Below are 25,872 nucleotides of genomic sequence, written 5' to 3'. Positions count from 1 at the left end.
GGGGGGGGGGGGGCATAATCTACAGTAGTGTGTCATGGTACGTGTTGAGAAGAGTGAAACACATGAAACACAGGTCTGTGTGGATGGGGAGCATACAGTTTAAGGGATTACTGTACAGGAAGAGGAGGAGGTGGAAATAAAGTTCTGAGAGGTTCTAGGAGGTTCTAGGCCTGTAGATAACACAGGAAGGCCAGTAGGATCAGAAAACAGCTGTTCAGGAAACTGGGCTGGACCGAACTGGCTGCCCCGACCAGCATGGACTCCACGCGCGACCATGAGCCGTTGTTGGGGAGGGGCTTGATGCCCAAGGTGTGGCACATGAGGTTATACACGTCGACTGTTCGGATTGGTGCAGCGCGGTAGTCTTTCTTGAAGTCTGTGGTGAAGAGGAGGTAATCAATCATGTCTCAATATTCTTATAAATATCAAATATCAAAGTAAAGAGATAAGAGATAAATATTTGTTTTCCTTTCACAATCTTCATTAATAATGCTTTTACTAAACATACTGCATACATGACAAAGGCATGCAGTTATACATGAGAATATTGCTTTGAATTTCATAATTTCAAGGAAGACATGAAGCATTTTTTCGATAATCTGTAGAGGTACCAACAAATTCAGCCATGACATGTCACCATGACACTATCTCAAAACGTTGTTGACATCAGCGTCAGCAGCTTACCAGGTCCCTGTGCCATGAAAAAGCCCCTCATGTCCACAAACTCATTGTCGTAGCCGTGCCAGCCGTGTTGCCAAGCCTGTGCCACTTCAGTGTCATTCTTCCAGTATGGCAGCTTGGATTTGTTCTGTCAACAAAGAGAGCAGGGTCAGCACGTTGCCCTGAGCTGAGGAACCTTTCTCTAAGCCCACGGCTCCCAGGAGCTTCGGGATTGGCCGGCTTTGCCTTGGCCTCTTGTGATGCACTCAGCATTCTGTGTTGAATGTGTGTCATTTAGGAATGCCGGTAAGGTCCAGAGGTACCAGAGGATATTCACACATGCTAACAAATGTTCACACATGCTAACAAATTGCCAATTCCAGGGCTTGCAGTAGCATTGAGATTGAGATTACAGAGTAAAGATGGAGAGAACAGGACAGGCGAACAGGCTAACCCCCCCACAGTGAAGGACAAGGGGAAGAGAGGAACAGAGAGAAGGGTAGAGGGAAGACAGGAACAGAGTAAAGGGTAGGGGGAAGAGAGGAACAGAGAGAAGGGGGAAGAGAGGAACAGAGGGAAGGGTATGGGGGAAGAGAGGAACAGAGAGAAGGGGGAAGAGAGGAACAGAGGGAAGGGTATGGGGGAAGAGAGGAACAGAGAGAAGGGTAGGGGGAAGAGAGGAACAAACTGAACCCTCACTCATCTGTTTCCAATAGAAGAAGCAATGAACAATAAAAGGAGTTGAGTTATGTATGTTAAAAAAGGAGTTGAAGAGCAATGTATATTAAAAAAAGGAGTTGAAGAGTTATGTATATCAAAAAATGATTGAAAACAAGAGCACAGTAGAGACTGTATTGTAAATCTGAGGAATAAGGTCTCGTGTGTGTATTGTAAATCTGAGGAATAAGGTCTCGTGTGTGTATTGTAAATCTGAGGAATAAGGTCTCGTCGGGATCATCAGACCCCACTAGTGGATTTAGTATCTAAGCAGCAATATAGGCCGAGGGTGTTATGCACACTAGATCAGCGCACTTTACTCTGTGAGCCTGCAGGTGTCATGGCACCAGTGCTGCTGTTGAAGACCAACCCAAAGGCTGCCTGGGCTGCAGTAGACACTGCTGTGGCTCTGTAAGAGTTTGTCTTGTCACGTAAGGAAAGTTAATGGCTACACTGTCAAATGCTACAGACGGACTGATTCTCTAAGGCAACATTTACTCTGAGAATTATTACATCTACAGTGAAATGGGCATTCACAGTGCTTGGCCAGGAGTTCAAAAGTCAGAGCTCACAGCTTCTCAAGCTTGTATAGATGCTGCCAGGCACACCACGACCTTGTTACAATGTAACTAAAGTGTATCTGACTGTTCGCCTCAGCCTTCCCTTCACTGGGTTCCAGAGGGAACCACAAAGTAATGCGCAAACTTATTTAAATGTAACCTATTCATGTTTAGATTTTTAATTTGTTTTTGTTTTTTTTATCATGGTTTTATTACATTAAGTTGCTTTATTTATTTATTTTTTATTATATGCTTTTTTTATTTTTAGTTTAATTTGACTCAGAGAACTCACCTCTGTGATGAACCAGCCAGGCTCAGCCACAAGGGTGAGAGCTGAGACAAACTTGCCCCCTTTGTAGTGGAAGCGATCAGGGAATTCCTCTCTGCGGTAAACACTCATGTTCTCCACAGCACTGAGGACTCGGTATATCTGGAGACAGACATGACAGTTCAAGGTTAGTTTCCAGTGAAATGTCTAGTGAAATTCTCATAATGGTCACTCACATAAAATGTTCACAAAAAAATTTTCCAAGAATTTTTAGCAGATACTATTTAAAACCAGCATTTTTAAATAGAAATACTGAGTATAGTTACTTCTGTAACAAAATACAAAGAAATACTGGAGGTAACCCTGATTGACCAAAGAGGTCAGAAGCAGGGAGAGAGAATATAGTTTCTGAGATTATCATGCACAAATGTCATGCATATTTTGTATTACAATGAACAGATGTACTCTGTGAAAAAGACAGGCTCTTATGGTTTCTCAGCAAAGTCTGAAGTCTGTGAACACTTTTTACAGCAGGTAATCTTCAAGGTGCTGTAAATAGGTTTATATAATCAATGGCACACAGGCTTTAAAAGTCTATAATAGAAAAAACACTGTGTAAGCATTAAAAGCAAAGTTAAACTTTGGTTTACTTGTTGGCACAACAACTTTGCAGTCTGAAGGCCCAGACAGATGTGTTTGCTTGTGTTTGATGATGCCAAAAGTTTAAAAAAATCGTATTTTGAAAAGAAACATATTTTTCCTCAGTAAATCACCAGTTAAGCTCAAAAACAACTCGTAGGCAGACAGGAAGTGAGTGACTGGTAGGCAGGAAGCACCTCACCTCCTCAAACTTGTCTTGCTTTGGCCAGAGGCTCACAACAGGGCCCCTGTCCATCATCTTGATGACATCAGACATTTTTATGAAATGATCCAGCTCGATAACTTTCTCCATCCACTTGATGTCGGTCATTCCATGGTCAGAGAACATGATGACGTTTAGGTTTCCGGCCATGCCCTTGTCCTGAAATACAACAACAAATTGATACATATTTAATACATATCACTTGTAGGAATTTCAATGTATTACTGTGAATTAATTTCCATGTACTCTAGCTCAATGACAAACAGTCTATTCTGATAAGAGGTGACTTTAATATTATTATTTTTTTTTTATTGTTTCACACATTTCTTAACAGCACAAACAATAGATAATGTAACACGCTGCACAGGGTGAACCTTATGACAGCGAACGAGACAGGATCAACACTCAGCTTCAATATCTGTGTTTCACAAATATTCCCTCATCCAAGTGACTCATGACATGATTACAAGTAATGAAATATGACGTAAATTGTGAAAAAAAACCTTGACCTTGATTTTTTGGTTGAGGGTCTGAAAGGCCACGTCCAGCCTGTTTACAGCATGCTGCACCTGGGAGGAGCGGGGACCGTAGTGATGGCCCTCCACATCAATTCTCTCATAGTAGACGCCGGCCATGTCTGCTTTGCCATCTCTGGGTAAAGCCAGAAAAACAGAGAGAAACAGAGGGGGAGAGAGAGAGTTGATCAATAGCTCTTCATGTCTTATCACAGGTAAGTTACTCTAATAATGGGTCCATGTTCAAATAAGATCTGTGAGGTCAAGACATAGATATTCACTCCCAGGGCACAGTTTTTTAAGTCAAAATGTTTTGTTTTGAAGGCCAACTTCACCTCTGGGAGGTATATTTGAGGTGTGTAAGCGTATTGACTTATCACTGTATGTATTTATAAAGCCAATGACACAGGGATGATTACTCAGCAAGGGTAACTACAGATAAAGCAAAGTGCACCTTACTTTAATACATTGAGAGCCTTCTCAATTGACTCTGTGAAGTTCTTCTCAGAAGGATCGTAGACGTACTCCTCGCAGAATTCTGATCTAACTCCAAGAATCTCCACTTCACAACCTGATGAAAAATGTCATGAGCTTTAAGATGTCTTTTGTGTCTTGAGCTACTGCCAAACTCTTTCATGGGCAGCAGTGGTCATTGTCAGAAATGTCTGCTTTGCTAAAATGTTAATGGAGATGATGTACAACTCGTATCCAATTAAATTTTTTTAGTTTTAGTTCATCATTCTTTGAAGAAACATAACAGCATGCAATACTCTGCAACCACAACAAACCAAAACATAGAGTATTATCCACTTATACAATACCTGAAACTTAGCCCTGCGGGTTTTGTAATGTGTAATTTATTAGTAAAATTGAACCATACAAGAATGAATGTGATGAATATCCCTGAATCTAAATTTGAAAGTGCATGCTTAAAGACATCTGTGGATTATTATCACCCATACTCTGTGGATTATTAATGACTAATGACTAATACACACTGTCAGTTTTATCACATTTCAATTCATCACCTTTATTCGCAAAAAGGGAATTGCAATTGCAGATTCAGATAACATCATTAAAGAATTGAGGGAGGACGTCGTAATGGTGTTATGGGTAACACTTTATAATAACTACACACAATTCATCATTTATTAAGCCTTTGTTACTTATTAGTTAATGTTTTGTTCATCATTAGTAATTTCTTGTTCATACATAAATTATCATCAGTAAAGCATTTGTTCACACAATAATAAATGGTTTGTTCATAGTAAATAAGCCTATCCAAAAAATATGTTTGTAAGTACATGATTTATACTTAATAAGTAATGAAACAACCACTTATAATGAAATCATTTTCTTATTATAAACCAGTTGTAAACTATTACAAAATGCTTTGTTTATCATTTGTAAAGCATTGTTCCTATGTTAATTCTAATAAATAAAGTATTTGTACACACAGTTATAAATGGTTTATTCATAGTAAATAAGCCTATATCTAAAATATGTTTATGAATTATTGTTAATACTTAATAAATTATGCAATATACACATGCACTAATGATTAGTTAGGGTGAGGATACATATTTTATAAACCACTTCCTAATACTATAATTCATGATTAACTCAGGGGTTACAAGTGGTTAGTTAATGATATTTTGTGAGCTTATCTAAAGTGAGGACTTTCTATGGCTTGCAACACATTTTCAAATGAGTTGTAAAGATTGCATTCACATTCATTCATTTAGCAGACAAGCAACGTACACATGTCAATTAAATTGAAGGCCATTGACATAACAGTGAAAGCCGGGAATCAAACCCCAAACTTTTCAGGCTACTACATGCTAGTCCAGCTCCTTATCCACTACACTACCTTGGCCCAGATAGAAACCCCTACAACTATGCAAGAGTTTCTGTTTTCTTCTACTACACACTGTTATTAAACATCTGTAAACTATTTTTAAATGCTGTATTCTTCATTTGTAAAGCATTATTCCTACATTGATTCTCATCTGTAAATCATGTTTACACACAGTTAAAAATGGTTTGTTCATAGTAAACACGCATATCTATATTATATTTTTGAATTGACTGTTGTAATACCACTGGGCAGAGGTAGTGTAGTGGATCGCTTTGGGTGAAAGTTTCGGTTAAATTAATAAATGCAAGAGTAAACTTTATAACTCATTTGTAAATGTGTTGCAATGCATAAAACGTCCTCACTTTAGATGAGCTCACAAAATAGCATTAACTAACCATTTGTAACTCCTGAGTTAATTATTAATTATAGTATTAGGAAGTGGTTTATAACATATGTATCCTCACCCTAACTAATCATTAGTGCATGTGTATGTAACAACTGTTAAATATTGGAACTATTACTTAATCAAAAACATATTATTGCATCATTTATTAAGTATTAACAATAATGTATAAACATATTTAAGATATAGGCTTATTTACTATGAACAAACTATGTATAACTGTGTGAACAAATGCTTTACTGATGACAAATAAGAAATTACTAATGATGAACAAACCATTAACTAATAAGTAACAAAGGCTTAATAAATGATTAATTGTGTTTAGTTATTATAAAGTGTTACCGTGTTATGTGTAAACAAGCTTAACATTCACAGTCTGTTTTAAGCTCACAGACAACCAACACTTTTTGGTTATCCTCCTACAGCTTGTGCTCTATTAATTTAACAGTTTGTTAAGAGTACTCCATCACCTAAATAACTACTTGGTTCAAAACACTACCTGGCCAGTAGTACATGTAGGCTCTCTTCTGCAGTCTCTGCATGGTCACCCACAGGGGCTCCGATCCATCCCACCACAGAGGCAAGCGGCTATCCTCGTTGAGGCCGATTAGGAATTCCTTATTGGTGTTCCTGTCCCACATGTAGTTCCCCGTCATGTGGTGCACTTCACAGTATCGCCCTTCAGAGTCCGGAAAGTCAGAGAAAAAAAATTTGAAGAAATTGTCTGTGTATACATGTATGGCTTAGGGTTTTATGTGAAGAAATGTTTCACCCACACTCCTAAAACGAATGTGTTGATTCTAACTGTTGTTATACTGTGTACAGTCTTACACCAAGTGGACACTCTATATCCAAATAGGGACAACACAGTTTGTGTTGTTTCTAACACATTCCTTTTAAGAGTGCATATGGCAGCAGGTGGCAATAATTTGTGGAGATGCTAGCAGGCAGTTGTCTTTTATTATGACCGCCGCTAGCAAAGCGGTCATATAATGATTGTCAAAGTTTTTTTTTTTTTTCCCCGTCATCTACTTCCTGAATTTTTGGTCAACGATACCCGGGACACCGAAACACCGGTGCACATGAAATTTGGTGGGTATGAAGCCCCACTAGACTTTTATGGAAAAAATTTGTTTCGTCCCCGGGGGCCACGGGCCACTCCCCCCCCCCCCCCCCCGTGCTGGGCCCCCCGAACCGCAAAAAAAGCTTTTTTTTCTTAAATAACTGCCTGAACCGTGGCACTGAGGATGAAGAATCTTTTATGGTATGTTGGTCTCAAGGGCCCACATCAACCTGGCCCATAATCACTCATTTGTGATTTGCGCCCCCTCGGTAAAAAATGAAAATGCAATATCATTCTGCTTTAATCGCCCCTATCTTCAGTTAAGATGTTCAGAACTGCACCAAATGTTATGTGTATGATTGACCTGGAATTCTCTGGGGGTGTGCCAAGTTTCGTAGAATTTCATCCATGTGGGGGTCTAAAAAAATTAGGTTATGTGTACATTTAGTGACTGTACACTCATCGGCCTGTAGATGGCGGTGCACACATATACACATGCACACACACACAGGCACGCACATACTATCGGTATTAGAACGGCCGATACATAATTACAAATTCAGTAGGATTAAAAGAAAGCCAAATATTCATCATGGCTGCATTTCCAGTATTGGCGATATGTAGTCGTTTGTCCACTAGATGGCGCATCGTTGCAGTGAGACATAATTTTGTTGGAAGTTAAAAGTGGGTTGGAAAACAATGGACGCTTCCTACAAGGACTGTAGTTTACCGCAGAGAACGTCTAATAAGGATAGGACGATGTTCACATGAAATGTAATTCCCATTTCTTCTTGAAGCCGAAATAAATCTGAGGATGTTTATCGGACATGCTTGGTTTTTACTGCAGGTACGTTAATATTATAATATCAATAAGGACCTAGGTACAATAATGTTACCGTTAGCGTTGGTTGAGTGATGGAGGCCAATTTGATTGATTGCATTTGTAGAAAACTATAAATGGGTGGTTGACATGACATGGCCTTTTTTTGGTCCAATGTGTCAAGGATAGGTAAATTATAAAAAAAATATATCAAAAACTATGGTGATATTGTTCAGAAAATGCTGTTTTATATGAACATACAGAGCATTCATGGGATTAATCTTCCATTTTTTCACAATTTTCAGCCAAACCAGAAAAAGCTCATATGTCCCAGTCACATTTCACAAATTTAGATTTTGAATAAAAACAAGAAAATGAATTCATTTTCTGTTTATTCAATCATATATTGATAACCCAGATGCCTACTTGTGAGTCTGCTTGACTAAAAGTTCAGGCATAATATTGTGAAGCCACCCTTAACTAAAACACTTTGTCCCAGAAATGGATATCATATGGTGTGTTGCCATATTACTTTTTTTAAATGGGCAATTGTTTGGAGACCTTTGGGGAGTAGGGGTCCTCCTTCTTTCAGGAGGAAGAACAACACCTCAGAAGGACACTGAAAGTTACAAGGTGAGTTTTCTCTCTTCATGTTTTCAAAAAAATCAAGTATATCCGGCACTCCTGCTTCAGGTCCCTTTTGCACTGTCTTCTGGTGTGACGCATTTTACGCAAAAATGCCCAAATAAAATTACTTTTCAGTCAATATTACCTTTAAAACTATATTGTCATATTGCAGTTAGCATGTTTTTAGGATGTTAGCATAAAAGCACATTGCTTAATGTCATTAGTGTTTCCCATACATTGACTAATCTGTGGCGGGGCGCCACAAAATAAAATTCGGCCGCCACAGATTCATATTCTATATTTAATTTAATTTCATTTAAATTAAATATAAGATCAAAAATCCTTGCATTGCCATTGAGCTGCGCTTTTTACGCACGCAGCCTTTCCTTACCCCGCCCCGCTCTCTCTCGTAGCCCGCTGCCCCTCCTCTGCATGTGAATTTAACAAAATATTCACGATTGTTGAAGGATTGTTGTTGCCACATAGAAGCATTGCATACAAGACGTCTGGCTAAATTGCTATTAAATCCGCTTAGCATCGTGACCATGCTGCGCAAATTTGTTCAAAACTGCTGCATTGAAGTTAACTCTGCTAAGGTCTTATCACAACATAGTAGGCTACATTGAAGAGACTAAACTAAGTTAAGTTATGCAATCAAGCAGTATCTCAAAGCTAACGTTAGAATACTGTTTGGATGTCGAATTTAGCATGCTTAGCCTACTTACAGCTGCTTGTCAATTTCGTTGAAGGGCTCATTTTATTGACTCTGACACTGAATGTAAAATCCCGATGTAAATGGAAAAGTGTTTTCCAAAATGCGAAAGTGCTTGTCCCAAGGAGAAGTACGAACCTTTATTTTAACTATGTAGAAAACTTTATGAATGAATTGCATCCACACATCAGCAGCATTTTAACTGTGTTACGAACGTCTTAAAATGGCAGGGACTCAATTAGACCTATACACTACCAAGACGATCCTAATACACCCCCCCCCCCCCTTGTCCAAGTCAGCTACCGCCACAAATTGAATCTAAATCTGTGGGAATCACTGTGTCATGCTAAGTACATGAAACCTCATATGGTGTGACCCCATATCATATAGTGTGACCGGGTTTTCTCGTCACACCATATGATTTATTTGTCACACTGTATAGAAACTGCATTTTCCTGCATAAATAATGTTTTTTCATACATATGTTTAACTCATAATTAAGTGTAATATATATTTTGACATATTTAACATGATTTAACATTTATTATTTAAGATGTGCAACTATTGCATGTATTGTGAATCACACACACATACCTGTAAAACACAGAAATCACCCCCACACACACTCACTCACTCACTCTACAGCCTTGGATACAAAAGATACATATTTGACATTCTAAATATCAATAGTAGTCTGAGAAAATAAATTCTGGTGTTAAAGAAAACAGTAATATTAATGTTGTCTTTAGCACTATAAGTAATTGCAACAATTTAATCTGATTATAATTCAGGAAAACTTTTTAAATTATCTGAATAAATTGTTGAATTTGTCTTTTAACAGATATAAAGAGAATAAACTTAAAGGGGAACTACAAACATTCAGATTTAAGCCCACCATTGAGAAGAGAAAAACTCATGGAACCCAAGAGCTATACAATATTTGGTGGCATTCTGTTTTGCATAGTTGTGATTTCTAAAAGTGAACCTTTACATGATATACCTGTCTTAAACTGTCTTTTGTTGCTTGTGAAATACATATAATACACATTTTTGTATTAACAGATTGTTTTGTGGTGTTATTTATCATATGGCGTGACACCATATCATTTGGTGTGACATCAAGAAATTATAAAAATAAAAAGGCTTTTGGGGTCTATATCATACAAATCTCAATGGAACAGATAGAAAATAGGGTCAGCAAAAGTCACAAGCATTTTCTTTCTTTTATATCAAGGTATGTCAAAATGAATATGACTTTTATTGAAAGATTGAGGACATATGCCTTACATTGTGTATTGATGAAGAAATATACTGTAAAATGTAATAAATTTGCACAAGGAAATGCTAGATCTTGATGAAGTAATGATAGAAGATTATAATACATTGCTCACATTAAAAACAAAATACCCCAATATAATTTTACAAACAATAACTTTCATGTCACACCATATGACAATTTTAGTCACTACCACAACTAATTAGTGAATAAATATGAATTTCAACACAAAATCTAAAAGACCATACATATTTTTGGGAATGGAAGGGTCAGTACAACAGGACTGAGACGCCTGTTTATTTGTTTTAAGTGCGTGCAGGGTGTGAGAGGGGAATCGATGTGCTTTGATTCCAGCTTGGTAGTTGTAGTCTGTGAGATTAAAAAGCACATGTGTGTGAAGTATCCAAACAATGATACCTTCATTTCATTATGGCTGCTTTAGCAACACACCTTAAGCTACTGTGTAGTGGGTCCCATTTAGAAGTGGCTACTTCATTCGCGCTTTCCTTGACTCATGGAGCTGCGTATATTTTATTACAACTTTTCGCCACGATATGGCAGTTTAAGTCCGCTTGATACTGTAAGGCTTAAGCCATTGGTTTCCAAAGGAGATTTTATTTGTGTCGTCAGCATAGCCTATTGACAATTTATGTTGTAAATAGGCCTACCTTATAGGCTTACCTGTAGCTTAGGGAAGCTAACAGCTTTCTATTAGGATCTAGTTTGTTAGTTACAGTTTTGTCATAACTCCCTGATGCATTTTTGCATTTAGAATAGCCAGAGCGTGGATATTCAATCGGAAAATTAAACAATATCGGGCGCCTATGGACTAGGCTGGGTGAACCCAGCCTGATCTGCCCGCTATTTATTTTTTGATTTCTTAAAAGATTGAGCTTGGTCTGGTGAAAGCCAGACTAGCCATGGACCTCAGTTACACAATGCAAGGGAACATGAATCAGCCTATATTTGCACGAACAATAACAGACAACAGCTCTTCAACCTCTTCTGGTTAGGTGTAAAACAGCATTTAGTTTCAGACTACTGTTACTTAATTTGTGCATTAACAATAACGTTTCAGACTACTGTTACTTAATTTGTGCATTGACAATAAAGTATCACATGAACTAAAGATGACTAAAATCTTATGTAGAAGAAGAGAAACATTCACAAAAAATCCATCCATCCAAAAATGACCTTTGTTTTTGATAGCTGTTGAAAACGGCATGGAACTGACAGAGATGTTTTGTTTATTAATAAATAAATAAATAAATAAATAAAAATATAACATTATGCTGATACCTTTTGCTTTTCCCAAATACAATGTAGCCTACAGGTGTAAGTGACCTTTCATCAATCCAGTTGCAATGGACGAACTGTGATGAACTGCCCTACTTGTGATTGTTTAGAGATTTTAAAGGTTTTATAACAATGCTACAACTTCTTTGACTATTCTACAATCTATTCACCTTTTCAGCGCCATTAGGCTACCTCTGTGCAGCCACACACACACACACACGCATGCCAAACAAGCATACACAAAAGTTTCAAGAGTGGGGGATGGAGTAAAAGATGGAGACAAATTGAAGTGTGATTTATTTTCGCGGAACGGATGTACAGGACTGAGCGGCGGTCATATTTTGTACCGCTATGCGGTACATCTAGTTTAAGAAAGTTTCCACCAAACACATTGAAATTCCACTTAAAGTCAGTAGTTGTCAGAGTAGACATTATGCTTATTGAGAAACATTGTGTGAAGTCGCTCCCCCCCACCAACATTATGACTAATCGAACCGGAGTCAGTATGGGATAAATAGTCTGGGAAAATCCAAACTTCACACAAAGTGAATAAAGTCTGGTGACTCATCATTGGGATTTGTTTCCAACACTTGCATCGCAACAGGCACTAACTTTGAAATCATTGGTCCAGCCTTACCGATCACATTGATCAGAGATTCTTAACGTGACTTCCTACTTTGCCAACAATGTATGTGGGTCTAAACAGTACCTTAGCTGTAAAATACATTTCTGCATTTTTTCCAACTGCATTTTTTTTAAGTTTGCAGGTGTAGCTGCTACTGTTTATCACAATAAGTTTTCGTCTTAAGGTTTTGTCTTCCCCTCTCATCACGGATTGGCCTGACATTTTTCTTGTCTGAGGGAAACGGTTATGATGTGGTGTTCCGGACTAGATCTCCCTGAAAGAAGATGTACAGTAGGCAGGCGGGGCCAGGCTATGGGATAGAGGGTACAGTGATGAGAACACACAGGGAACTCTTTCCCTACTTCCGGTTTGTATACTGTATGCATGTCAAAATGGGAGATCAGGCCATTCTGTGAGGCTCCAAATCCAGCACAAGAAATGTATTGTCCTGTCTCGTGCCGGACTAAAATGACTGAAAATCAAGAGTCAGTTAAGACAGAACCTCAATTCAGGGCACAACAGAAAACACATCTGTAGTGGTGCACAAATCTGCAGTGATTGCTGTGATAAAATCAGGCATTCTCATCACCTCAGGGACAACAGCAGTGTAACTGTTTTATCAGAGAAATGGTTCAAGTTAACAATCTGTTATTGAGGGATACTCAAGGACGTCGGAGGCCGTTCAAACTTAGGAGGGACAAAGTGGCGGGGAAGTCTTGGGATTCTCTCCCCCTGGTTTGTTTTTAGCTAAGCAGATTTCCTTAATTCTGGTTCATTCTAACAGGTGGCCTAATGGAGAAGTTGATATTACGTCTTGACTGGACAAGCGAACCTGGCTGAGCTGAGCATGCTTTCTAAAGTGACAGAAATTGTGCTGAATTTGGGTTAAATCACGGTTTGAACTCAATATAGCCTAGGCCTACTGTTAATATTAAACAACGATTACGTTCAGGGCTGGTTTTAGCCTACTACATTTGGGTGGGCTGGTAGAAAGTTTGGGTGGGCAACATAGCAAAGCAGTCAAATTGGATCAAAATTGACATAAACACAAAACACAAGCACACAAAAGTTAGTTTAGTTTGGGTTGGTGAAGTTTGAGTTGGTGAAGCCAACAGCCAGGGATAGGCAATACAACCCCAAAACAGAAAAAGTTGGGACGTTGTGTAAAATGCAAATAAAATCAGAATGTGATAATATACAAGTCTCGTAAACCCATATTTAGCAGCAACAAGGACATAGACAACATATCAAATGTTAAAAAAATGTGGACTATTTCATGGAAATATATGTTACTTTTGAATTTAATGCCAGCAACATGTTTCAAAAAAAGTTGGGACGGGAGCATGTTTACCACTGTGCTGCTTCACCTCTTCATTTAACAAAATTCTGTAAATGTTTAGGAACCGTGGAGACCATTGGCTACAGTTCTGAGAATGAAATTTCGTCCCATTAATCCCCAATATAGGATTTCAGTTGCTCAACAGTATGGGGTATTCTTAGTCATGTTTCTCATTCCAATATGCAGACAGGCCATCTTAGCACCTGAACTCTTCCTCTATGGAGACATACTATTTAAATGTACAGAATTCATTTTGCCATTGTTTTCCTGAAATATTCAAGGTTGTCCCTAGAAAAGACATTGCCTGGATGGCAGTATATGTTGCTCAAAACCTGTAAACATCATTCAGAATTGATTGTGCTTTGCCAAATGTGCAAGATGCCCATGCTGTAGGCACTAATGCTCCTCCACACCGTCATACATGTTGAGTTTGGAACTGAGCACTAAAACAAGTTGGATAGGTTGGATACTTGGATAGGCCCTCTCCTCTTTAGCCCAAATGAGTCCATGATTTCCAAAAAGAATGGCAAACTTTGATTGGTCTAACCACAGGACCTTTTTCCACGTTACCTCAGTCTATTTTAAACAAGCTCAGGCCCAGATAAGAGGGTGGTATTTTCTGTATCATGTCTCAATACAATTTTAGCTGTTACAATGTTGGCTGCAGTTTATGAATTGATATTAAACTGTGCACATAGACAATGGTTATCAGAGGTTTTACTGAGCCCATACAATGACAGGTCTGGAAACAGGTCTGGTATTGATGCAGAGCCATCTGAGGTCCAAAAGACCAAGGCCATCCAATGTGTTTTTCAGCTCTTTCCCTTGTTTACAAAGATTTCTCTAGATTATCTGAATGTTTTAATAATATTATGTCCTGTAGATAATTAACTCCCCAAATACTTCACAATTTATGTTAAGAAGCATTAAAATGACATTGTTTTATCATTTGTGCACATAAGTTTACACAGAGTGATAAATACCCCTACATTTACTTCTAAGAGTCCCTGCCTCTCTGGGATGCTCTTTTTCATACCCAATCGTGTTGCCACTTAGGCTACCCTAATTAGTTGTGAAACATTCTTCCTTTTGTTTTCTTTATCATTACACAACTTTTTCAGCATTTTATTACCCTGTACCAACTTTTTTTGAAACATGTTGCTGGTATCAAATTCGAAATTAGCATATCTTTTCCACAAAATTTGTCATTTTCAACATTTGATATGTTGTCTGTGTCCTTTTTGCAACTAAATATGAGTTTAAGAGATTTGCAGATTATTACATTCTGTTTTTATTCACGTTTTACACAATGTCCCAACTTTTTCTGTTTTTTTTTCTTTTCATGTTTTTAAGATAAGTATTTCAAATACAAAATAGTATGTTATCATTTGTATTTTACAGTATTTCGTTGTAGAAAATGGCTTTGTATTTTGTATCAAAATACTTTACAGGTGTGTATTTTTGTAGTTGTACTTCATAAAAGTGCAGAACAATGAATGCAGCCTCTGACTAGGGTTGCAAAGGGGCGGAAAATTTCTGGTAAATTTCCGGAAACTTTCCATGGTAAATTAAGCTGGGGAATTTTGGAAATATTCCAAATGGGAAACTATGGGAATTAGGGAATTTATGGGAATTAATGGGAATTTATGGGAATTAACTGGGAATTTTTGGTAATTCCTACATTTTCTTATACAAACATTAACATTTTGTTTCATAATAACCCATATGATTTGTTTGTTCATATTTTTGCTTAGCTTAGCATACAATGCTAGCTACCATGCTAGCGGGAATGTCAGGATCTGGCCCGGACTGTTGGAGTTTGTGCCACCCTGGTGGCCATTTTGTGTATTGTCCTGTGTTTGTTTTTGCCTGTTCCCCATGTGCTTTTGTGTTTACCTGCCTGTCACCTGTCTTTGTCTCCACTCCATCTCCTTATTTGGTCTGTGCTTCCTGTCTTGTTAGTTTTCCCTCCTTTCTGCTTCCACACCTGTTCCCTGTTATTGTCTTGTTGGTCTCGTCCAGTCCTCTGTCTCTCTGTTAATTGGTCAGTCTATTTCTACCCCGTCTCTTTGTCCTTTGTTGGATCGTCTCTCTGTTTGTCTAGTCAAAGTCCCGTATGTAAGTAAGAAAGTCTTTAAATGTAAAGTTTGTGTTAAAAAGAAATTATTTTCTGTCCGTAATTCTGCCTGGTTGAGTCTTGCACTTGGGTTCTCCTGCAGAACCCTGACAGTACGATCCGACCACAAATGGACCCAGCAAACTCTGACTTCCCAATGGAGGAGCTGAGTCAAGTGGATTACACTCTCAGCAGGCTTAACTCCGAGCTAGTGAAGTCCACTGACTTGGAGCGCCGGCAGGCTATCTGTACCTTGATGGAGAGGACTATTTCCTCGAGGCCCTGGCTACTGAAGGTTCCAGGAATGGCTACCCTGGCCGACCAGCTGTCAGGTCTGGGTAGGAGCCTTCAGTCCCTCCTTGGCTCCTCCACTAATCCAGTTTTTGAGGCTGCTAGTCTCCCGCCTGACCCGGCCCCTCCAGCCCATTTCCCAGGGGCTTAGGGTGGGCGTGCTGCGCCTTCAGCCGGCTACTTCAGGTCCAGAACCCCATCCTGACGAGTTCCAGTTCCCCTCAGAACTCGCTCTCATCCAGGTCCATCAGGCTCCCTCCAGGAGGAGACGTGGTGCCAAGCGTCGGCCAACCCGGTCATCAGACACCATGCCTCCTGTGACCAGCCCAGAGGCGCCCGCTCCTGTGACCAGCCCAGAGGCGCCCGCTCCTGTGACCAGCCCAGAGGCGCCCGCTCCTGTGTCCAGCCCAGAGACGCCCGCTCCTGTGTCCAGCCCAGAGACGCCCGCTTCTGTGCCCGCAGCCGAGTCCGCTCCTGTGCCCGCAGCCGAGTCCGTAGCCCAGTCGCCCAACGCCACGCCTGCAGCCCAGTTGCCCGACGCCACGCCTGCAGCCACGCCGGCAGCCGAGTCTCCCGACGCCACGCCGGCAGCCCAGCCTCTGCCTGTCTGTCCAGCCCCACTTCTGCCTGAGCCGGATCCGCCTCCCTCTGCCTGAGCCGGCCCCGCCTCTGCCCGAGCCCTTCTCTGTTCCTGTCTCTCCTGAGTGGTCTATCCCTGTCCCCGTCTTTGTGCCTGTCACCATCCCCGTCACCGTGCCCGTCTCTGTCTCTGTCTGTGTCTCTGTCCCAGTCACCATCCTAGTCACCATTCTAGTCACCGTCCCTTTTACTGTCCCAGTCACCATCCCAATCACTGTCCCTGTCACTGTCTTTGTTCCTGTCCCTTCCCCTGCCCCTGAGTCTGTCGTGTCTGAGTCTGCCCCGTCTGAGTCTGCCCCATGGTCATAGTATGACCAGTAGGGTTGGGCACCGAAACGCGGTTCTAATATGGCACCGGTGCCGACACAAACGGTAGTAAATGCATCGAATAACAACGTGGATTTCGGTGCCTCATTTCGGTGCTTAAATAGCGTTTTTTTTTTTTTTTTTTTTTTTAACGAGGCATCACTGCATGTCATGCGCCATCTCTAACATCTTGCTCTGATAGCTAACTGTATCTGGATGTGTTTGTGTTGCTATGATAAACACTGGATGTATAAACCAGAGGGGTGCACCACATTGGGAGTGGACAGTGTTTGACAGCTTGCGTGAGCCCAAGTAGCCTACTTTAAAGCGATATCGTGAGCTCCTGTCAAAATCTAGCAGTGGGCCTAACTACACACAAGCAAAAGGCTATGAAACATCAACAGTAGGCTAGCCTATACATTAAACAATATCCTTGCTAATGCGCTAACTGACATTTATTTGAAATGTTATCAGCAAAGTTGTAAGGTGAAAACTTTATTTCACGGTGTGTTAAACAACATAATGGCATGATATTAATCTTTCATGTGCATGAGGCCCATAGCATCACAATGAATATTAAGATCATGTTAAAAGTTTGCTGACAAAAACATAAATATGTAGGTTACATAGCCTACCTGATGTCACTGGGCGGTCAAAGAGGCTACGAAACCATCTCCGTAGTTATGGCTAATTAAACTCAGCTGACTGGTGTTAGCGCATAGCCATAGTTGCTGTTAAAATGCCTACTAGGCTAGCGCTGGGAATCTAAACACTTCAACACCGACATGTAGCCTAACATGTTCAAAACTACTGCGTGTTATGGGTTAAGACATGAAATTTCTTGAAGCATTTGGGAACACACTGAATTAACTGGAAAATAGAGTCCCTGTTAGATTAGCTTGCTTGCAAATGCCGTTGTCCATGACCTGGCAGTTTTATGGCAAGCGGTTTTAACATACATTATGGCAAACCGCCTACACTGGGTAAACTTGAAAGCAGAGCTCACCATGTGTGTGCATGCATGGCAAGCTGTTTTAACATTTAAATGTATTATTCGTAGGAGCAATGAGATATTGATAGTAAATTGAATATAACAGTTCAATTTCATGTTCAAATGTTTCTTATCAATTAAAAAAAAAGCAATTCATGCTTTAGACCATTTTAATTTCAAACATTTTAAAAACAAAGTACCGGTTCAGGCACCGTTTTGGCACGGGCACCGTTTTAAAAGTATCGATTTAGCACCGGTATCGGATAAAACCCAAACGATACCCAACCCTAATGACCAGTCCCTCCGTCCAGGCCCCCTCCGCCCACCCTGGTTGGACTTTTCAGGGGACGCCAGGAGGCATCCGTAGAGGGGGGGTACTGTCAGGATCTGGCCCGGACTGTTGGAGTTTGTGCCACCCTGGTGGCCATTTTGTGTATTGTCCTGTGTTTGTTTTTGCCTGTTCCCCATGTGCTTTTGTGTTTACCTGCCTGTCACCTGTCTTTGTCTCCGCCCCATCTCCTTATTTGGTCTGTGCTTCCTGTCTTGTTAGTTTTCCCTCCTTTCTGCTTCCACACCCGTTCCCTGTTATTGTCTTGTTGGTCTCGTCCAGTCCTCAGTCTCTCTGTTAATTGGTCTGTCTATTTCTACCCCCGTCTCTTTTTCTGTATGTAAGCAAGAAAGTCTTTAAATGTAAAGTTTGTGTTAAAAATAAATTCCTTTTTGTCCGTAATTCTGCCTGGTTGAGTCTTGCACTTGGGTCCTCCTGCACAACCCTGACAGGGAATCCCATTCTCTGCCTATGGTTTACTAGCATGCTAAGCTAGCAATACTGAAACCACTGAACTGCACAAGACACCATGCCACTCAACAACAAAATCCGATTGGTTGGAACATTAACTGACTATCAGTTTGTTCAGTTAGAATCCCAGAAAATGGTAAAAGAAGTAAAAATGACAACACACCACCCCAACCAAACCTTATAGATTATGTAAATTATATATAAATTGTCAAGCTTAATCAGACAGATTAATCGTCCCATTACAGTTTAATTACAGTGCAAAATGACGTTCACCAATTTGAATGAGAATAAAAGTGACGACAAGCCCATAACTGGGCAACTCTGTTCGCAAACTTCTCCCAGTTTCACACCAGTTATTCCCACAAGAGATGACGTTTTCATTGGAAATTTATTTTCCCCATGCACATGAACGCACCATAGGTTTCCTTTACGTCTAGTAGCCTCTGCTGATTGCTGTGTGCAGGGTAGAAATTTGACTGAAAATGACTGAAATTGCATTAAATCAGGTTGTTTTAACTAGTATTAAATGCCCATTCACACCAAGAACGATAACGATAACTATATATATCATTCTCGTTAATATGAATGACTACGCTCACACATAAACTATAACGATAAAGACGTGAAGAATGATATCGTTGGGGATCACTTTCAGAGCGATTTTCAGAACGATAAAAAGATAATAGCCAATCAGAACTCATCAAATTTTAACCGTCTCATTCATTAACACAAGGAGAGACTTTGTTTATCGTTGGTCAGTGTGAACGTTTTTATCGTTATGGTTATAGGCCTAGTTATCGTTATCGTTTTTGCTGTGAATAGCCCATTCACACCAAGAGCGATAACGATAACTAGTATAAATCGGCCTAAATATCGTTCTCGTTAATATGAATGACAACGTTCACACATAAACTATAACGATAACGACATAAAGAACGATATCGTTGGGGATCACTTTCAGAGCGATTTTCAGAACGATAAAAGCTAATAGCCAATCAGACCCATCAATTTTTAACCGTCACATTCATTAACACAAGGAGAGACTTTGTTTATCGTTGTTCAGTGTGAACGCTTTTATCGTTATGGTTATAGTTATCGTTATCGTTCTTGGTGTGAATAGGCCTTTATGCTGCAAGATGGGGTTTTGTCCACTACATTTGAGTTCCCTGTTATAGACTAACTTGCCGTATTAAAAATTCCCAGTTTATTCCCATTAATTCCCGTTAATTCCCGTATATACCCGTTAATTCCCATGGAAAGTTTCCAACTTTGAAAATTCCCAGAATTTTGCAACCCTAACCATTACCCATCCAAATTCACCTGAGGATAATAATACCAAGTGGCAAATTGGTTCATAGTGCTGCTTTAAGCCCAGTGAGTAACACAGGAGATATCAGATATCAGAGTGTGAGGGAGGAGGCAGATAGAGCTGGTGTCTGTATCTCCAGCATTAAACCAGCTCATGTCCCAAATATTCAAATGTAACATACTCAATATATTCATTATGTATGTATATCCAAATGCTACATAGCACTGAAATATTAGATTGATATATAGACATAAAATGATGTTGTATGCAATGATTATATTTATTCAGTGTTAATATTACACAATGACAACAGCTCTTTATCTTCTTTCGCTAGAATGAATGCCTGGAATGTGAGCTTACATAAGAGAGGTGTCCACAGTGAAAGGTCAACTCTGCCTTGACCACCATCTAACCACCATCCAACCAAATAAAGGGCACAAAAAGAAAAAAGGGCAATTCGCCTTATTCACCCGGCTGCCAGAACGAGGCTACAGTGTACACTTGCCATCACACTTCAGTCCAGCAGATGGTGGCAATTCACTCCGTTTGCAAACTGCCAAAAACAGAAAAAGAAGGGTTCGCTGGCAAAAATGACTTGAGCGCAAAGTCAGGCCGGATTTTTTGCTCGGAGACTCGTGCGGAGGTCTTGTGCCCCGAGGTATCCTGACGTCACTATTCTTCAACCACAATGGCCTCCCTTATTATGTGCCTACTTCCGGAATCTTAGTTCCGGTATGACACATTACAATGTTTCGGTCTCAGACCTTCATCAGGTAAATTCTAATTTAGGAGTTCTAATTTACCTGATGAAGGTCTAAGACCGAAACGTTGTATCAGAATTAGAATCAGAATTTACCTGATGACGGTCTAAGACCGAAACGTTGTAATTTCTAATAAAAAATAATTGCTTGCGGAATGGTCAGTGTGCGGGACTCTAAACATTCATCTGGGGAATAGCAAGGGTGCCATGCACTAATCATTCATTCATCTGGAAACATTCCTCTGATTTTTAGATTCAACTCCTCTGACACACTACTTTGACGGGAGCAGCATTGGTGAAGCAGCGGTAACGTCACTGACACACTAACCTAGCGTTCATGGGCTTCGGAAAAACCTTTCTCCGAGTGAAAACATCATCATTCCGCGTCATTCACGTCACTTAATGTGTGAGTCAGAGGTCGGAAACTGGGGCTAGATTTTGCTAACAGAGTTGCCCAGTTAGGGGCTCGTCATCACTTTTGTCGTCACGTTGTAGTTCGTTTGTAGTCCATGTGGCCTTTCATGTCCAACAGTTTTAATGTGAACTTGGGAATTTGCCCTTTTTATCACTTGAAAAGCTGCATATCTTTCTTTCACGGGCATCTTACACTATATTTTAAGCAAATACAGTTGTTTGTTTAGGATTAGTGAGTGTATGTTTTAACCTTTGTTGTGGCATCCGTGTTTGTCACACATTCGATGGCAAAGCACTTGAACACTTGCTGTCGGAAAAACAAAGTAGCCATGGGGGCGGTCCTTGTCATTCCGAGGTGCTCTGAATGCACCCTAACGAGAGCAGGAGTGGTGAAGCAGTGGTAACGTCACTGACACACTAACGAGAGCAGGAGTGGTGAAGCAGTGGTAACGTCACTGACACACTAACGAGAGCAGGAGTGGTGAAGCAGTGGTAACGTCACTGACACACTAACGAGAGCAGGAGTGGTGAAGCAGCGGTAACGATAAAGAAGGATGTATAGACACTAATTACATTCAGAATAGCGGCAGGTTCAAACACACCTGGCTCCACAGGAAACAAACGAGCTCACCGAGAGCCTTTCGTTCAACTGGTCAATACAGTCTAAGGCACTAACACAGGTGCTTTCACTAACCTGCTGATCTACGTGATTGAAGAGTTATGCTAATTAGAATCAGCAGGTTTAGTGAATGGGTGGAACAAATGTATGGTGGGGCTTTTTACGCTCTGAAGCCAAAGTTTTCCACCTGCAATGCTGAGTTGCCTGCAGTAGTGCTGGGCGGTATGACCAAAAATGTATATCACGGTATACTTATGGGAAAAACTTATGGTGTTTTGTGTTTACCCTCACTATGCCTCGCAGTGGCACCATGCGTGCGTGTGAAAAAAGTCCCGTCTGAAACACTGTCGCGCAGCGTTCCAAACGCTGTGTAATCAAATACACCGGTATGGCGGTATATTAAAAATTCATATCATAACGAAAATATACACCGGTATTCGGTGTGAACCGGTATACCGCCCAGCACTAGCCTGCAGTCCAGACCTGGCCTTTGACCTCTGCCCACCTACAGTCTGGCACTTTGGGCCTGAAACAACCCCTGGGGCACGCAAGCCCTGGGGCTTTGTCCCTCTCGTCTGTTTGGTTACGTTGATAATGCCTGTGCACAATTGCCACCGCCAATTCACTTCTGACCCAATTGATGCATTGTGGCGGGGAGAATGCACCCCCACCAAAACAACCACCATCAGCAGATCCCGACCACGGGGGCGATCTAGTGACGCGGAGCGACTGCACACAGGCCGTTTATCTTAGAGCTTTAGCCAGGAAAGCCCTTTGTCCCCTGCAGGGAAGCTTTGGGGTGCACCACACAATGATGCCCTTGCCTTGCGGTGCAGCGTAGCATCCGTTATAACCAGCAGGTCTCCTGGTGTTGACTTCATGCTGCGCACAAGCCAAGCAGATTCGATGATTGTTTCTAGTGGTAAGTTGTTGGGGGGAAAACGCACAAGCTATCTTGATCAGTTTGCTAACGTTGGGTCTTTACTAAGGACTCTTCCAATAATGTGAGGGTATGTGCATGACTATGAGGGTGTGTGCATGAAGGTGTGAGAATATATGTGTGCAGCTGTGTTTGTGCATCTGTGTGCAAGCATATTGCATGTGCGTGTGTGTGTGTGTGTGTGTGTGTGTGTGCGCGTGTGTGTGCTGCGTACTTGTAGTACTTCTGTAATTCTGAGCAGCACGAGAATAGCCATGAACCATATACCATGAACAAGGCCATATACAGGATTTTTCAAATAACAAGGTCACAAATGCCGACCCTAGAAGATCATGTTGGTGCCACCTCAATTATTAGAAGTGACCAATGACCAATAATTGATATAATTTGACAATATGTTTGGATATATTATATTTATGACAATATATTGGATGTACCATGCTTATTAAAAGATAGTATCCATCACCACATGAATTATCCAACCTTATATTAGCCTAGGCCTACATTAATAGATATCTTCATTGTCAGTGCAAATTAGATAGCTGCATCTCCACTGAATTTCAGCATAACATTTTCAGTACAGGCTAGCATCTCATGGTAGCCCTATTGTATCTTTATTGTATGTAAACATTAACTTTCTCACCTTCCCTTCTCTTTGTCTAGCAGCTTCTGCTGGCTTTTGTTAATGTTGTTCGTTGCACCAAATTTGTTCAGGTCAGGTGAATGAAGAAGGCAGAAGGTAGAAATGGCAGTAACAAGGCATCCATTTTTTTATTATTATTTTGGACAATGGACTTGTGGGAATTGAAGTTTATGTGAGCTGCGCGTGACACTGCGTTGCGTTTGTTAAGTAGCCTTGTCCACGATAGCCAACTACTTTCGTGTTGACATTTCAGAGGTATCTGCAACTGCGTGTCACGTAACGGTGTGTCGATGCAAGGATAATTGTCTCGGTTATTTTCACTTAATAAATCAAACGAAACTTGAAAAAGAAATACCGAGAACATGACCTCGGTGTCCCTCGGTAGCTTACGACCATGACCATGAAGTCTTGATGACAAGTGCGATCTCTCTGGGGGGGAAAGGGACAAACTGGTACTGTGTAAATTTGGGTCTCTTACTCTTTCCATGCACATGTCAAGTCAAGTGCAAAAGAAACATTTCCTTTCCCAAAATGCGTAGGCTAAACATGCCCTAAACTCAATAGCCTACTTACTACTGGTTACTGAGGCTAAAACGTGGGACTGAGACATACCTGTCATGAGCGAGTAGTAGTTGGGGTAGGAGAGGCTTGGAAAATCTGGCGTCATATAATCCACCTTGACGCCGTTTTCCACGATCTCCCTAAATCCTGGTAGTTTCTGCAAGTCGTCCATGTAGTCATAGCGGAATCCATCAATGAGAAACACTAAAAGTTTGTGACTCGCGTCGCAGGACTTTGAGATAACGAGAACGACGGCAATTATTGCACAAGATACCGTGGTGAGTTTTGTCATGATTAACGATCACAAAGGAGTCAACCGATTGTCAACCGACACACGCTACTAGATCGCAGCGTTACGAGAGCATCTGCTTGTGATGCGCGGAGCCGCTTGAACCCTCAGATTTAGAGGCGGAGACTATAGAGGAGTGACTCAGAGACCCATGCACTGGGCAAACGGTGACGCAGATGGGCAGCCTTGATAGTAATCACAACGACTAAAAGTAGTTAGACCTATCTATCTATCTATCTATCTATCTATCTATCTAGCTAGCTAGGCAGGCCAGGGGTGTCAAACATAAGGCCCAGGGGCCAGATCAGGCCCACCAGCAGGTTTCATACCAAGATGTTTTGGGTAGGAAGGGAAAATTAGAAAGAAAAGATATTCACATCCAGCTGTCTTCAACAATTTCTAATACGCAATTTCTGTGATAAATTGATTAAACCTAGCACTACAGACCTTCCTCAGGAAAGAAGAGGCCAAAAAACTGACATGAAAGTAGGGTGTTTCAAGAGAGAAAGAGCAGGATATGACGAGTAAATGATTTGTACTTGTTTGCTCATGAGTGGGTATAGTAAAGGAGTATATCATTTAACAACACTCTGATACCAGTGCAGAGAAATGAAAATGACCATGAAAATGATGGCCCCCATGAGGTCTCATTCCAACAAATCTGGCCCACTGCCTAATATGAGTTTGACACCCCTGATCTAGGCCTATCCATCTATCTATCTATCTATCTATCTATCTATCTGACATCACCTTTCTTAAATATTGTGCTTGTGGAAGGTTTAACCAGATGAGTTCAAGAACACATGTTCGACAATATTTTTGTTGGATGGTTGCATGTGAACTCAACTTTCTCAGATTCATAGAGCAACTGATTAATTATCAATGATGTTGAGGTTCAGTGCTTTGACATCACATTCCATAGGCCTCCTGGGGATACTGTCTGTAGACCTATGGAACCCCAGAGGGGACATAGTGGAAATAATTATTTAGCCTCAATAAGTTCCTATTTCCCTTCAGGGGCTCCGTAATGTGATTTGTTTAGCAATGGATTTCTTTTTTATCAGTTGTACAAAATGTTTTAGTGTATTGAATCAGTCCTCACAATCCTCTTCACCAGTCAACTGGTGTACTTAGCCACAAACATAGGTACATTGGTTTTGTTCGCGTGTTGTGCAGTGTGCTGAAAAATGAGTGACTTAACTCAGTGGTTCTTAAACGTTTTGGGCCTATCGTGCACCCGGCGCAAAGTGGCGCAAAGCGCAACACAAGTCTTATTCATACACCCAGTCATGAATTTTTAATTTTTCATGCCTTGATTCCCCACTGGTGGAGCCTGCCCCACACTTTGAGAACTGCTGACTGGACTCGGGTCTTTGAAGAAGGCACATCCCACTGTTACCCTTCAAGGAGTTCATCCCACTGTTTTTAGTTACCCTTCAAGGAGTTCAAATTGTTTCCAAAGATGCAGGACACACAGATTCAAGAACTCTTTCATCCTGGCTGGTGTTTATCTTTTAAATAAGCGTAATGTACATATTGACCATTTAGTTTTGCTCTTCTGATGTGTGTGTGAATTTTGCTGAGTGTACGACAA

At 40.6% G+C, this 25,872-nt stretch overlaps 1 protein-coding gene across 1 annotated transcript; it reads right to left on the bottom strand.

Annotated features, from left to right (window-relative positions):
* Positions 1-24,379, bottom strand: LOC143132350 (glycerophosphocholine cholinephosphodiesterase ENPP6-like). Its single transcript, XM_076291797.1, has 8 exons — positions 24,041-24,379; positions 6,343-6,522; positions 4,042-4,153; positions 3,577-3,718; positions 3,047-3,226; positions 2,230-2,367; positions 685-808; positions 1-376 (listed from the first exon to the last, which is right to left on the bottom strand). Exons 1-8 carry the CDS (start codon positions 24,279-24,281, stop codon positions 165-167), a joined length of 1,329 nt encoding a protein of 442 aa, XP_076147912.1. The 5' UTR covers positions 24,282-24,379; the 3' UTR covers positions 1-164.
* Positions 24,380-25,872: the final 1,493 nt, after the last annotated feature.

The sequence above is a fragment of the Alosa pseudoharengus genome, unplaced genomic scaffold (assembly GCF_046254945.1).
Source record: "Alosa pseudoharengus isolate Yale_2024_CS ecotype anadromous, Long Island Sound unplaced genomic scaffold, YU_APseudo_1.1 YU_APseudo_1.1_scf_19, whole genome shotgun sequence".
Lineage (NCBI taxonomy): Eukaryota > Metazoa > Chordata > Actinopteri > Clupeiformes > Clupeidae > Alosa > Alosa pseudoharengus.
This window is presented reverse-complemented; position numbering and strand designations above follow the sequence as displayed.

What these genes read in the sequence shown, in the direction of transcription:
- LOC143132350 (XM_076291797.1), bottom strand. Translation starts at nt 24,281, where the DNA reads ATGACAAAACTCACCACGGTATCTTGTGCAATAATTGCCGTCGTTCTC. An exon ending in CTACATGTACTACTGGCCAG is followed by an intron (nt 4,154 to 6,342) that starts GTAGTGTTTTGA and finishes ATTTTTCATCAG; the next exon opens with GTTGTGAAGTGGAGATTCTT. An exon ending in AGCAAGACAAGTTTGAGGAG is followed by an intron (nt 2,368 to 3,046) that starts GTGAGGTGCTTC and finishes GTCTGTCTCCAG; the next exon opens with ATATACCGAGTCCTCAGTGC.